Here is a 12,980-nt window from a genome sequence, read left to right as displayed (position 1 = left end):
GCAGCACCAAACTGCTCATGTATTTCTGTATATCACTGCCAATGTTACTCATGTTGGGACCAGTCTGTATTTAGTAGGGGTTTTAATTGTTAGATGTTTTTTCCTTCTATTTTGTCTAAGCTATAATGACATGGTCAATGTTCACCTCATTCCTAATGCAGTATCTCCTGTTCTTGTGTGACCCAGACACTTTGTAAGGATGAGCTGTGCTCTCTTTCCATCATGTCTCCCTTGAAAGGTGCACAAATTTTTCTTTCTCCTGTCATCTATAAAAAATTTACAAGAACATTCTCATCAGCTGAATTATTGTCACAGTTCTGCGTAGCTGAGTTCTGTTAGAGAAACGGGGGCTACAGACAACAGCGGCTGTAAGGAGCAGCCAGAAGCTCCCCGCTGGCCCTGAAGAGTAAACATCTGCTGATTCAAGGCCAGAGTTGCTGCTGACCAGGGCTGAGCCCATCAGCGCTGGTCACAGTGCCTCTGGGAATCACATTTAGGACGAAAAAACCACATGCAGTTGCATTTTGCCCCCAGAGAAGGGAGTGAGAAGGTGTAACAAGCTGTGCAGACACCAAGGCCAGGGAAGGGCGGGAGGAGGCGCCCCAGGTGCTAGAGAGAAAGATGCCCCTGCAGACCCTGTGGAGAGTCATGTTGGAATGTGTGTGTCCCCAGAGCCCATGGAAAAGGCCCAGAACCCACCTGCAGCCCGTGGAGAGGCCCCACGCTGGAACAGGGGGAGACACACAGGAGATGCTGTGACCCACATTGCATCAATCTCCTCCCAGCACTTGCAGCCCTTGGAGAGAGACAGAGACACAGAGATGAGCGAGGGAGAGATTCACTCAGGAACAGGTTTTCTGGGGTGAGGCTGGTGACCCCGTGGAGGACTGGGACTGAGAGACATTGATATTTACTACTGCCCACCATAGCAGTGACCCACGGTGGAGCAGCTGGGGAAGAGCTGAAGCCCTGTGGGAAAGGGCTCACGCTGGAGAAGTTCATGACGTAGTGTCTGTCATTGGTGGGACCCCACGGTGCAGCAGGGGGAGGGGGTGTGGATTGAATGGTGTCCCCCAGCCGAGAAGGAAACCAACTTGCAAGGGACTGCAAGAAGAAAACAGAAAGAAACAGAAAGAAGCCTCATTTCAAACAAACCTCCAACCAGAGGAGATCTTCTTCTCCTGCCCTTATTTTGGCTGGGGTGGAATTAATTTTCGTGTTGGCAGCCCCCATAGTTCTGTGGGTTGGATTTGTAAGCAAACAAGTCTAGCTAAATGTGTTTGTTCCTTGCTGAGCGGGACTTGCACAGCATCAAGGGCTTTTCTCTCATTCTTCTCCAGAAATGAGTCACTTGGGACTGCACAAGTACCTGGAAGGGGACAGAACAGGCCCAGCTGACCATAAGTGACGAGTGGGATTATCCATACTGTATGACTACAGGAATGAGCCCACCATTGTCTTGCCCTTGTTGTCTATAAAGGTGGCCTGGTTTCATCCAGGAGAGAGTTGATTTTCTTTCTATAAGCCAGTGAAATGCCGTGTTTGGGAGTTGGGATGAGAGCAGTGCTGGTAACACAGGGAAGGTTTAGAGTTGTTTCCAAGCAGTTAAGGACTTTTCAGTTGTTCATGCTGCCCTGCTAACGAGAACGCGGGGGGTACCGAGGGAGCTGGGCGGGGACACAACCAGGACAGGAGACCCAAACTGGCCACAGAGGCTATTACCGTGCAGCTTCATCACACTCAGCATAAAGGGGGGTTGGACGGGGAGGAGTGTTGCCTTTTGGTAAGGCATGGCGACCTGGTTCAGGAACGGCAATGGCGCCACACTCTGGCAGCACGGTCCATTCAGCTCACAGACACCAATGTGGTGGACGGCAAATGGCGTTTATTAGAGAGGGGCACGGGGCTTTATACCCCAGGGATCGGATGTCACTTCCGTCCGCTTACCTCACCGGCTACCTACTATTGGTTACCTAAAGAGAGGGGGGGGGTCCTACCTTTCCATACAGCCCGAAATCTTCTGACCGCCAGGCCCTATCTACCGACATTTCCCCCCTCCCTGTGCTCACTAAAACTACTTATAGTGCAAAGTGCAAAAGTGACACACAATACTGATATATAAAAAGGTGATATAGCTTATAACAGTGTTGGACTACAGTAGTGACAATATATAATAGTGATAATACATAATAGTGATAATAATAGTGATAATATGTTAGTAATAATATATAATAGTGGTAAGTTATAATATTGATAACTTATAATATTGATAGCTTATAATGTTAGTAGCGTAAGGCACATTGAGTGAATGATAAGTCAGAAGTAGCTTAGACAGTAGGTTATACTAGGGACAACTACAGAACAGTAGGGGTAGTGCTCAGTGGTTGCTTTCTTAAAGCATCTGTCTGTTTTCTACAAAGAGAATGTCAACCCTCTCTAGACGACTCTTGACGAATGCTGTGAGCTTGTTCAGTACGCAGGGTCCGAAAATCAGTGCTATTATGATCATTACAACTGGTCCCAACAAAGTAGATATTAAGGTGGTTAGCCATGGCGAGTAACTAAACCATGATCCCAACCATCCTTGTTGGGCCTCTCTTTCCTTTTTTCTCTGAGCTAACCTTTCTCTTAGTTGAGCCATCGAATCCCTGACTAATCCTGTGTGGTCAGCATAAAAGCAGCATTCCTCTTTCAAGGCGGCACAAAGGCCTCCTTGTTGCATGAACAGGAGGTCTAGTCCTCGTCTGTTCTGCAAGACAACCTCTGAGAGTGAAGAGACAGATTTTTCTAGATGGGTCATAGATTCCTCGAGTCTTTGCAGACCTTCGTCGATGGCAGTTTGTAGTCGAGCCAGGTCTTGGTGGTGGCTCAGCATAGCGGTCGCTCCCGTAGCTGTGCCAGCTATTCCCAGGCCGAGCAGTTTTGCTATTGTCAGTGCTGTCAGTATTTCTCTCTTTTGGATCCTGTTGTCTACATCTCCCCAGTAATGGCTCATTTCTTCATCCGAATGATATAGGACCCTGGGAATAATCAAAACTTGTACACAGAAGTCAGTTGATGAGTTAAAACGCTTAATGGACACACAGGGGGTTAGACCTGTCTGATGACAGATCCACATCCCTGACGCGGATGGAATTGCCCATTTATAGGTTCTATTGATCACAACCGTTTTTGCACAGACCGCGCTGTTCCAGCTCGCTAAGGTAGCATTACCAAAACATATGCCTTGGCCTTTAACCTGGTCCAAAGTGATTCCTCTCCGTGGTGTATCCCACTTGCACTGAGTCGGGTTATCTTTCGATGAGTAGCTAAAAGGAGTGTTGAGGGCAATACCCTCATAGTAAGGGGGATAAGCATCATAACATAGCCAACATGCATTAGTAAGATTAGGGTTGGATTGATTCAGTGATAGGAAAGTAGCATCTAACACACCTAAGAATGATTTGCCAGCTGAAAGGTGAGAGTCTGTGATCGAGTTGCCTAAGAGAACCTTTTGTTTAGCTGGTAGGGGACTGTTTGGGACAGAAGTAGAAATTGGCAAACTGTCCTCTCCTTGTTTGTTGTGATTTTGGAAATGCAAAACTGATCAGTTTTGGAATATGCAATGCAGTTAGTCTACAGTTTTCCCACCCCATCACCCATTACTTAGCAAATAAAGCTTTAAGTGTGTCTCCATGCCTGGTCAAAACCGGCTGGAGTCTTCTTTTTTGTCATGCGTCATCATAAATACTGGGTTCACTGGATTCACGCATGCGTGAGCTTCCTTTTCTAGTACTTTCTGTGGGGAGGTGGTGAGGGAAAACTGCGCATGCGCATTTTCCAAAAGCACACAGTTAGCTGAACACGCAGTTGAGCAGCAGAGCCGTACAAAATGGCCGGCGTTAGAGAAGACGAGACCTCAAATCCCTTGCCTGAATCGCAGGATGCGTCTACAACTCCACGAGTGGTAAATTTTCCTTTCTACAGCACTATAGCCAGGCAGTAGGGACAATGTCCTTGCTATGGCTCTAGTGGTATATTGTTCCTTTGCCCTTAGACTTTCAGGTTGTCGCCTTCGGAACGAGTGCGGCTTTACCCATTGGAGCAACCAGACAGGTGGGTATTACTGAGACTAAAAGGTCTCTTCAAGCTCAGATAATTTAGAAAGAATAAAGATTTTCTTTTTCTGTTAATTGTTTTAATTCTAGGCAGAGTACCCAGGCTTCTTGTGAAAATGATCGGGAGATGTGGGAGCGACGCTTTAAAATTGAATGTTATATATTGTCAGGCCTTATTATTATTTTGATTATTTTTCTTTTTGCGGCTGGTTTCTATTGTTGTTATAGTTGTGCACAGCAATAAAATTTAGTTTTTGTTCAGTTATACAGTTATGTGCACCAATAAAATTTAGCTTTGTTCAGTTAATCAAGAGTTTCTATCTGTGTCTCTATTAGACCTCAGGGGGAGAAAGTTGCTACACCACGTGGCTAATAACTTTATAGTAAGCATAGAAGGGATAGGGTTATATGATCTTAACAGTTACTTGTTTTGTTGGTTTTAGAAACCTGATGTTTTATTCTGTCACGGTAACTGCTTGCATGCGGTTCACCACGTGTTGGATCCATAGGATCAGACACAGTAGAAATATTTAATATGCCATATACTCTCTCGAGATTGTTGATTCAGGAGATCTGTAGCATTGGCAGTTTTGTTGGAAATTATTTCCAAAACTGCTTGCATGCGAATTATGCAGTTCAGGTTGTAAATTGGTTCCCATGCCCCTGTTATCAATTCATTAGGCTTCCATGTGGCCAGCCTGTAATGCTTTGTTCTTTTGGGAGGCCACTCATTTTTCCCTTAATTTTGTGTTCCACCTATTTCAATCTCGACAGATCTTTTACAACTGCCTTGTAACTCCAGCTGCTGAGTTGAGGCTCGTATTTCCTCTAATACCAATTCCTGTTATTTTCCATTTTCTTTGCTACGTAACCAGCCTTGCTCTCAGTTAGCTAATCCGTGAACGCTGCAAACCGACCCATCAGATAAGCGACATTGCAAGATGCGAGTTGCTACATTCCATTGGCTTCCCTCTACCCCCATAAATGAGGGCAGGGATAAACACAGTTGATAAGGCGATAAGGCAGGCATCCTCACTGTGACTTCTTTCTTCCCCCTGGAAAGAAAATAAACAAATTCGCTTCTCGGTGAGAAGAGGAAAAAACAGCAAAGGGGGAAAAGGGGCGAGGAACAGTGAGCCCTTAACGTTAAAGGCAGCAACAAGGCAATTTCTTATAAAACTATGCAGATAGCATCTTCTTTTCTAAGTGTGGAGATAAACTGTAGTGTCTACCAAAAATGTTACTAGTATTAACTTAGGTTCTACAAAACAAGTGATCAGTAAATCACGTCAGTGGTTTCCAGTGAGTTTTCCGATATATATATATATACACCCTTCGCCCCCCACTCACTTACAAGGGGATGAAGGAGCTAGCCTCCTGGCAGCTTGGGGAACACGGTTAAATGCAATAAAAGAGCACTAGGAACAGGATTTTCGACCTTGATTTGTGGATTTTTGGGTTGTCTTAGTACTAACTTTACCAATTTATCTGTTGGCACCCCATCATGAGTTCTCAGGGAATGCCTTTTCGCCATTCCGTGGTCCACAGACGATTATGTTTGTTTTCTATACCTTCCGTAATTATTTTCCCTTTTTCTTCTCTTTCTGATAACAAAATTCCATCTCCTACTGACAGGGACACTCTCAACACATAGTCTGACTCCTGTCCACACAAACAGCTTAAATTTGCCACTTGCTTTGTCTGTCTCCGGCTGCTCTCCTTGCGGAGACACAGAACCACCGATCAGAACTCACACTCGCTTCACAGTCAGACTGCATCTCAGTCAAACACTTAAATCATTCAAACAACACACGGTACCGGGCACAAAGATTTCTTGCATATGCAAAGCGTAACAATGGTTACGAAAAGGTTTTTCTCTCTCTCGCAGATACGCTGCAGCTCAGTCACTCACCACTCACACCAGAGTTAACTCATTTCACTCACACAAATAGTTCGTCAAATTTAAATCAATTTCCAAAACTCAGTTCCTTTTAGCAATGTCTGAAGTCAATACCAATAAATCAATGTCACCAGAAAAGGACTCCCTGTTGGGGAATGGAATCCCGGTCTCCTGTGTGACAGGCAGGAGTTCTCTTGCTTAGCAGCAACTGTTTGTTTACTTCTACCGACTGCCATAGGGGCAGCCATTCTATACAACTCAAAGGGGCAATACATCCTGAGAGGGTCCAACTTAAATATCAAATTTCCCGTTTACTCTCAGGACCTCACACCTTTCTGTTCTCCGAGAATCCTGCCGACTACACTATTAAAATGTCACGATCCACACCCAGATAAACGGCTTTGGCAGAGGTTAAACCCCCTTGCATTCCAACCGACCTCAGATTGCTCTGGGTGGCTGGGGGCGGCTGGGCTTAACCCCTGAGTGATGTCCAATTAGGTGCTTTATCATGAGGAGATCTTCACAATTCTCGGGAACAGAATTAAGACTCAAAACTGAGTCAAGGTTTAAGTTACTTTATTTAGCCTGCAACATGTGCACACTAACAATGATACTTATTCATTAGGTTACCTCATACCCCTGTTCATATTCCTAACTCATCCCGCTTCATATTAAAATGTGCCCCAAGAAGTGATTTCCATCAACTCCTCCCCATTGCGTCTGTGCACTGCTGTTTGGTGGTGGTCGTTGAGGGTCGTGGGGATGAAGTCGGATGGCTCCTCTTCATCACCGCAAGTAACCTTCTGTCTTGCGCAGACTCAGTTACCCCTTGACTCTGATCCAAACTACAAGTTTGGATTTAGCAGGTTTTGTATACCTTCAAGGACAAAGGGGAGCTTGAACTAGTTAAAGTGGAATGCTTTGCCTGCATTCGTGGCCAATTAGAGACAAGCAAGGAATTCATGAACAGATAAGGAGGAGGGGGTACTGGAACTCATCAAAGAAGTCATTTTATTTCCACAGAGCACATAGTCCTTGAGTGTGCAATTTACTTAAGATATGGTGTTAGACCCAAACTTACGTCCCTTTTGATGTTTCTTCTTTATCAGTGAGGCAGAGGCCTTCAAGCGAGGCATTGTTTATGAGAGGTTACAGCTAGGGCACTTCAAGCTATCCTGTTAAGTCTTCCTTAACCCTTTACAACCATCTTAATGCAATATTTCAGCAATGATGAGACATAAGTCCTCTGGTACAGGCATTTGTTGAGGGATACAGTATGTCACACCACCCCGTGGCTCAACATTGCCATCTTATTGATGGTACTCTGTGATAGAGGGTAGAGATAAAGTAAGGAGGAAGGAAAAGTGTGTGCACAATAGCTCAATACCTACAATCAAAACATTAAAACAATTAACAATTTTCAAATTGCATTTGCAATAGTCAGTAAGAACTGTTAACATTAGATAGACATTAATTAACAATTTGAATTTGTCCAACTGCAAAAATCCAAATCACGTCATATTGCTGTCCCTTGTAGTTCAGGGGCTGGAGGAAAACAAAACAATGATACTTTACATGAACTTTTACAAGGAATATCACCCTCTCAATCTTTGGGCTCGGCAGGCTTATCACCGTCGGGGGGCTGCAAAGTTTCTGTGGCCGCCCCGATTCCCAATTTTTGGGATGACCGACAAACATTCTTTCACCTCCCTCCAAGTGTCCTGCTCTTGTATTGCTTTTCGGAGTGCCTGCACGACTCTCCCCCACGATTTCAGATTTTTCCCACTGCCGGAGGACATAGTTTCCTCAGCTAAAACTTTAGTACATTTATCCCACACCTTAGGATGGAGAATATCAACCGGCTGGTCAATGACCCCGATTTTCAAAAGTCTCGCAACGGCGAGAGTAAAATCTTTAACCTTACACTCAATACCCCACTGCACACTCAATACCAATACGACCTTCACAAGGGCTTCCATCCTCCTTGCGGGTCCGAGGGCGTCCCCTCCGCTGGGCTGGTCCTGCCGCCCGGCCGCCGTTCACCTGACGCAGGCGAGTCTCCCGGGTTTCGGCACCATTTGTTGCCTTTTGGTAAGGCATGGCGACCTGGTTCAGGAACGGCAACGGCGCCACACTCTGGCAGCACGGTCCATTCAGCTCACAGACACCAATGTGGTGGACGGCAAATGGCGTTTATTAGAGAGGGGCGCAGGGCTTTATACCCCAGGGATCGGATGTCACTTCCGTCTGTTTACCTCACCGGCTTCCTACTATTGGTTACCTAAAGAGGGGGGGGGTCCTACCTTTCCGTACAGCCCGAAATCTTCCGACCGCCAGGCCCTATCTACCGACAGAGGAGCATTGAGGTCAATCAAACGCAGTTTTTGGGATGATCTGGTTTCGGGATGGCTCTGAGCTCTACAGCCTGAGCTGTTCAGTGAGCTCAACAGCCTGAGCTGTGCAGTTCAGTGAGACACTGCATTGTGCACCACCAGCTTCATATATTTTGCTAAAAAGTCCTATTGTTGTTGTTTCTCTCTGTCTGCTGTCCCTGTAAACTGACCTTATCCCAACCCATGAGGTTTGGGGGGGTGGTTCTTTGCCTTTTCCCTTCCTTCATGCTGACTCCTATCCCCCCACATACACTCTTAGAGAGAGTGAGTGGATGGTGCTCGGGACGAAACCATGACAAAAGGTCCCAGCACAACACCCGCTCATCAAGGCAGCTCAGACATGATGGGTGGAGAACTGTCCACAAAGAGAAGAATTTGGGCATTCTGGGTGCTGCCATAGCAGTCAGAGGTGCTGAACAGGAATCTGCCTATGAGCACATTGGGCTGCTCTGGGAGGAGCATGGCCACACAGACAAGAGCCCTTATTGTTTATGTGTACTCAGCACTGGTGAAGCCATCTCTGGAGCAGTCAATCCCAATGTGGGGCTCCCTGGTCTGGTAGAAGAGTGAAGAAAACTCATGTGGACAAAGAAACTCTGCCAAGATAAAGTTAGGGGTCTTGTGTGGAGATGCTGAGAGACCCAGGCTTCTTTATCCTGGGGAAGGAGAGACTGAGGGAAGCCCTCTTTGTGCTACAGGGTAAGAACATAAGAAAGGAAGTCCTCTGTAACTGCAGCTTTGAAGGTCAGAGTGAGGATAAAGAAATGTCATTCTGAGGGCAGTGCAGTGGTGCAAGAAGTCACTAAGAGGAAGAGTAGATGAGCTGGTGGCTTTGTGTTTATGGGAACAGCTGGTGAAAAGGGAGAGACAGCAGTACAGGCAGGGACACCATGGGGTGACAGTGAGATAGGAAAGGGGTTGGTTGTCTGCAGCCTTCAGGGAAACAAGCACAGGCGTGGGGCAGTGTGGGATGGGCTGTCCTGCAGATGGTCAAGGGTGGCGGCCAGGCTGAAAGGTGCCGTGTTGGAGAGACGGGACACAGCTTGATGCAAGCACAAGTCGATCTATTGTATAAATCATTCCTTTCAATATGCTCAGAAAACAGCATGCTTGAAACAGATTGGTCCTTTGTACATACACTGCCCATGGGCTGTATCTGGTTGGTCAGCGGTCTACTGTCACACTAGCAACCCTAACTTATCTTGAGGAAGCAACTCCTGAGGCCTCCCCAGACAGCAGGCATACCTTATTAGCTTGAGGACAGGCTCCTTCTGGCGCCTGTCCCAGCAGGGGGTCTGGAACTTTGTTCATCTCAGTATTGCCACCTGTGTTTAGTTTCCCCATGGTTTATGGCCTCCAAGTTCCAGCATGTCCCACAGTCCTAGGAGTGGCTGTTGTAATTTTCAGACTCTACCAGTGTCCAAATTCTAAACTGCTAAACATCCAGCAATAGCTCCCAAACAAAAAGTGAGAGAGCTGAAAAATGTTCCTTGGAATGAAACCTCCCCAGGTAGCCAGCTAGCAGCCCTAGGAACCTTGGGGTCAGGGATTTGCTTGGTAGAATGGTAGTAAGAGTGCCTGATGAGAAAAGGAGGGTGAGGGGGAGACCTTACCGCTCTCTACAACTACCTGCAAGGAGGAATGTAGAGAGGCAAGAACCGGTGTCTTCTCTCAGGTAACATGTGACAAGATGAGAGGGAATGGTCTCAAATTGCACCAGGGGAGATTTAGGTTGGATATCAGGAAGAATTTCATTACTGAAACATTAGTCAAGTTTTGGAACAGGCTGCCCAGGAAAGTGTTGGAGTCATCATCCCTGGAGGGATTTAAAAGGTTCCGATAGATGTTGTGCTTCAGGACATGGCCTAGAGGTGGACTAGGCAGGGGTAGGCTTTGGTTGGATTCAATGATTGTAAAGGCTTCTTCCAACCTACGTGATTCTATGATTCTGTGGTACAGTTCCAGGAAATTCCTGTTCTTTCATAGTGGGAAAGCTTTGTCATTCAGAAACAAAGTTGAGTGGTTCTGCTGTTGGAAATGTGCTTGTAAAACATCGATAAATGTCAGGGGGATAAAAAGGAAGAAAAAGTTGTGCCCCTTTCCAGGCAGACATGATGGAAAGAGAGCCCAGCTCATCATTACTGTCCTGGTTTTGCTCAAGATGGAGTTGACTTCATTTGTAGCAGCGGATGGGATGCTGTGTTTGATATTTAAAATGGGAGTAGTGCTGATAACACCCTGATGTTTTTAGTTGCTGTCAGGCAGTCAAGGACTTTCTCAGCTCTTCATGAGACAGGAGGGGTGAAGCCAGGACAGGTGACCCAACTGACCAAAGAGAGTATTCCATGCCAATTACGTCCTGCCCAGGATATAGGGGGCTGACAGGAGGAAGAGCAGGGGTGGCTCCGGGACGCGCGGTTCTTGTGGGACGGTCGGGTTCTGGGACAGGTCTGGGTGGCACGGCCTGAGTTGTGTGATTTGGTGAGAAATCGCATTGTGTATCAACAGCTTCATATATTTTTGCTCTAAAGTCCTGTTAGCATTGTTATATTGTATCTTTCTGTTATCTTAATAAACTATCCTTATCCCAACACACGGGCCTCTTAGTTTCTTGGTTTTGGGGTTATTTTCCCCTTCCTTTACACTTGCCTTATTTCTGTTCCCCTCCCCCCCCCACCCCGACTTCCCTTTTCCCTGCTCTTTTCCTTTAAGGAGCAGGCAGCTGCGTGGATCTTGGCTCTCAGCCGGGGTGAAACCACAACAACCCCACAAAACAAACAAAAGCTCAAAATAAAAACCTAGTAAAGAGGGAGTGGTCATAATGTGAGTTACATTGTTGGTGATATGAGCAGTTTATTGCTGCTTAGAAAAATCCAGTCATCAGTTTCCACACGGCATCCTTGAGCTCCTGGTTCCTCAAGCTGTAGATGAGGGGGTTCAGTGCTGGTGGAATCACCGAGTAAAGAAATGACACTGCCAGACCCAGAAATAGGGAGGAGATCGAGGGGGATTTCAGGTGGGCAAACACACCAGTGCTGATAAACAAGGAGACCACAACCAGGTGAGGGAGGCAGGTGGAAAAGGCTTTGTGACGTCCCTTCTCTGAGGGGATCCTCAGCACAACCCTGAAGATCTGCACATAGGACACCACAATGAACACAAAACACCCAAAACATAAACAGACACTGACCACAATGACAGAAATTTCCCTGGGGTAGGCATGTGAGCAGGAAAGCTTGAGGATCTGGGGGATTTCACAGAAGAACTGGTCAACAGCATTGCCATGGCACAGGGGCAGTGAAAATGAATTGGCTGTGTGCAGCACAGCATTGAGAAACCCACTGCCCCAGGCAGCTGCTACCATGTGGGCACAAGCTCTGCTGCCCAGCAGGGTCCCGTAGTGCAGGGATTGGCAGATGGCAACGTAGCGGTCATAGGCCATGACAGTGAGAAGACAGAGCTCTGTTGTCATCAAAAACACAAAGAAAAAGAGTTGAGCCACACATCCTGTGTAGGAAATGGCCCTGGTGTCCCACAAGGAATTGGCCATGGATTTTGGGATTGTGGAAGAGATGCAGCCAAGGTCAGTAAAAGAGAGGTTGAGGAGGAAGAAGTACATGGGGGTGTGGAGGTGGTGGTCACAGGATATGGTGATGATGATGAGGCCATTGCCCAGGAGAGCAGCCAGGTAGATGCCCAGGAAGAGGCAGAAGTGCAGGAGCTGCAGCTCCCGTGTGTCTGCAAAGGGCAGGAGGAGGAACTGGCTGATGGAGCTGCTGTTGGACATCTGCTGTGGTCAAGTGTGGAGACCTGTCCAAGGAGGGAAAGGCAGTGAGAAGTTAGGGATCTCTTCTTTGAGGGAAACCTCTTCCAATTCACATTGACTGTCTGGATCCAGGAAGATTTTGTCAGGTCCCTTTTGGGAGGTCTGCTTTGTGCTGGCTTGAGCGTTCCACTGCTGGGAGGAGGGTCAGCTGTGGGTTCTCAAGAAGTCAGTCCTGCCTGGCAGCAGTCAGTAAATAGAAGGATGGTGTGATCTCAGACTAAATCCCCTGTGGATACGAATGAGCTTTTCAGAACTGTCACTGCAGTTTCACCCGAGTGCAGAGCAGAGCTTTGGAGCTTTGGTTTTCTCTGCCGGTACCTGAGGAATGTTTCTTCTGTCAGATCTGCCTGACATTGCTGCTGCAGTGCCAGTGAAACCTTCCCCTGATTGCAGAGTGGGGACAGCTGCTCTGTCCATCAGCCCTGGTCTCAGATGTCCTGTGCTGAGCACTCTGTGATCACACCTGGTAGTTCCCTGTAGAACATCAGTTTTGGCACTACAGGGGATATCAGAGAGGTGCCAAATCCTCACTTCCATGGCATTTCTGGGGGCAGCTACCTCTCCTTCCCTGACAATGACTTTGCTGTCTGGAGCTGTCCCTGGAACTGCTTCTCTCTGTCCATGTCACCTCCTGCTCTGTGCTCACAGATCTCATTCGACCTGCCCGGTGCTCAGTTCTGCTCTGGAGACCCCTCCTGGCATCAGGGCACTTCTCCAGGGAACCTCTGTGTCTGCTCAGGAGATGCTCTGACAAGTCCTAATGA

General features: G+C 47.0%; 1 protein-coding gene across 1 annotated transcript; it reads right to left on the bottom strand.

The window, feature by feature from the left end:
• Positions 1 to 11,253: 11,253 nt before the first annotated feature.
• LOC311199232 (olfactory receptor 14J1-like) lies at positions 11,254 to 12,177 on the bottom strand (the record flags this gene model as incomplete). Its single annotated transcript, XM_084273296.1, has 1 exon — positions 11,254 to 12,177. One exon carries the CDS (start codon positions 12,175 to 12,177, stop codon positions 11,254 to 11,256), a length of 924 nt encoding a protein of 307 aa, XP_084129422.1.
• Between the last annotated feature and the right edge of the window lie 803 nt (positions 12,178 to 12,980).

This window comes from Gallinula chloropus (genome assembly GCF_964237585.1).
Source record: "Gallinula chloropus genome assembly, chromosome: 19".
In the NCBI taxonomy this organism is placed as follows: domain Eukaryota; kingdom Metazoa; phylum Chordata; class Aves; order Gruiformes; family Rallidae; genus Gallinula; species Gallinula chloropus.
The sequence above is the reverse complement of the archived record's forward strand: the minus strand, read 5'-3'. Positions and strand labels throughout refer to the sequence as shown.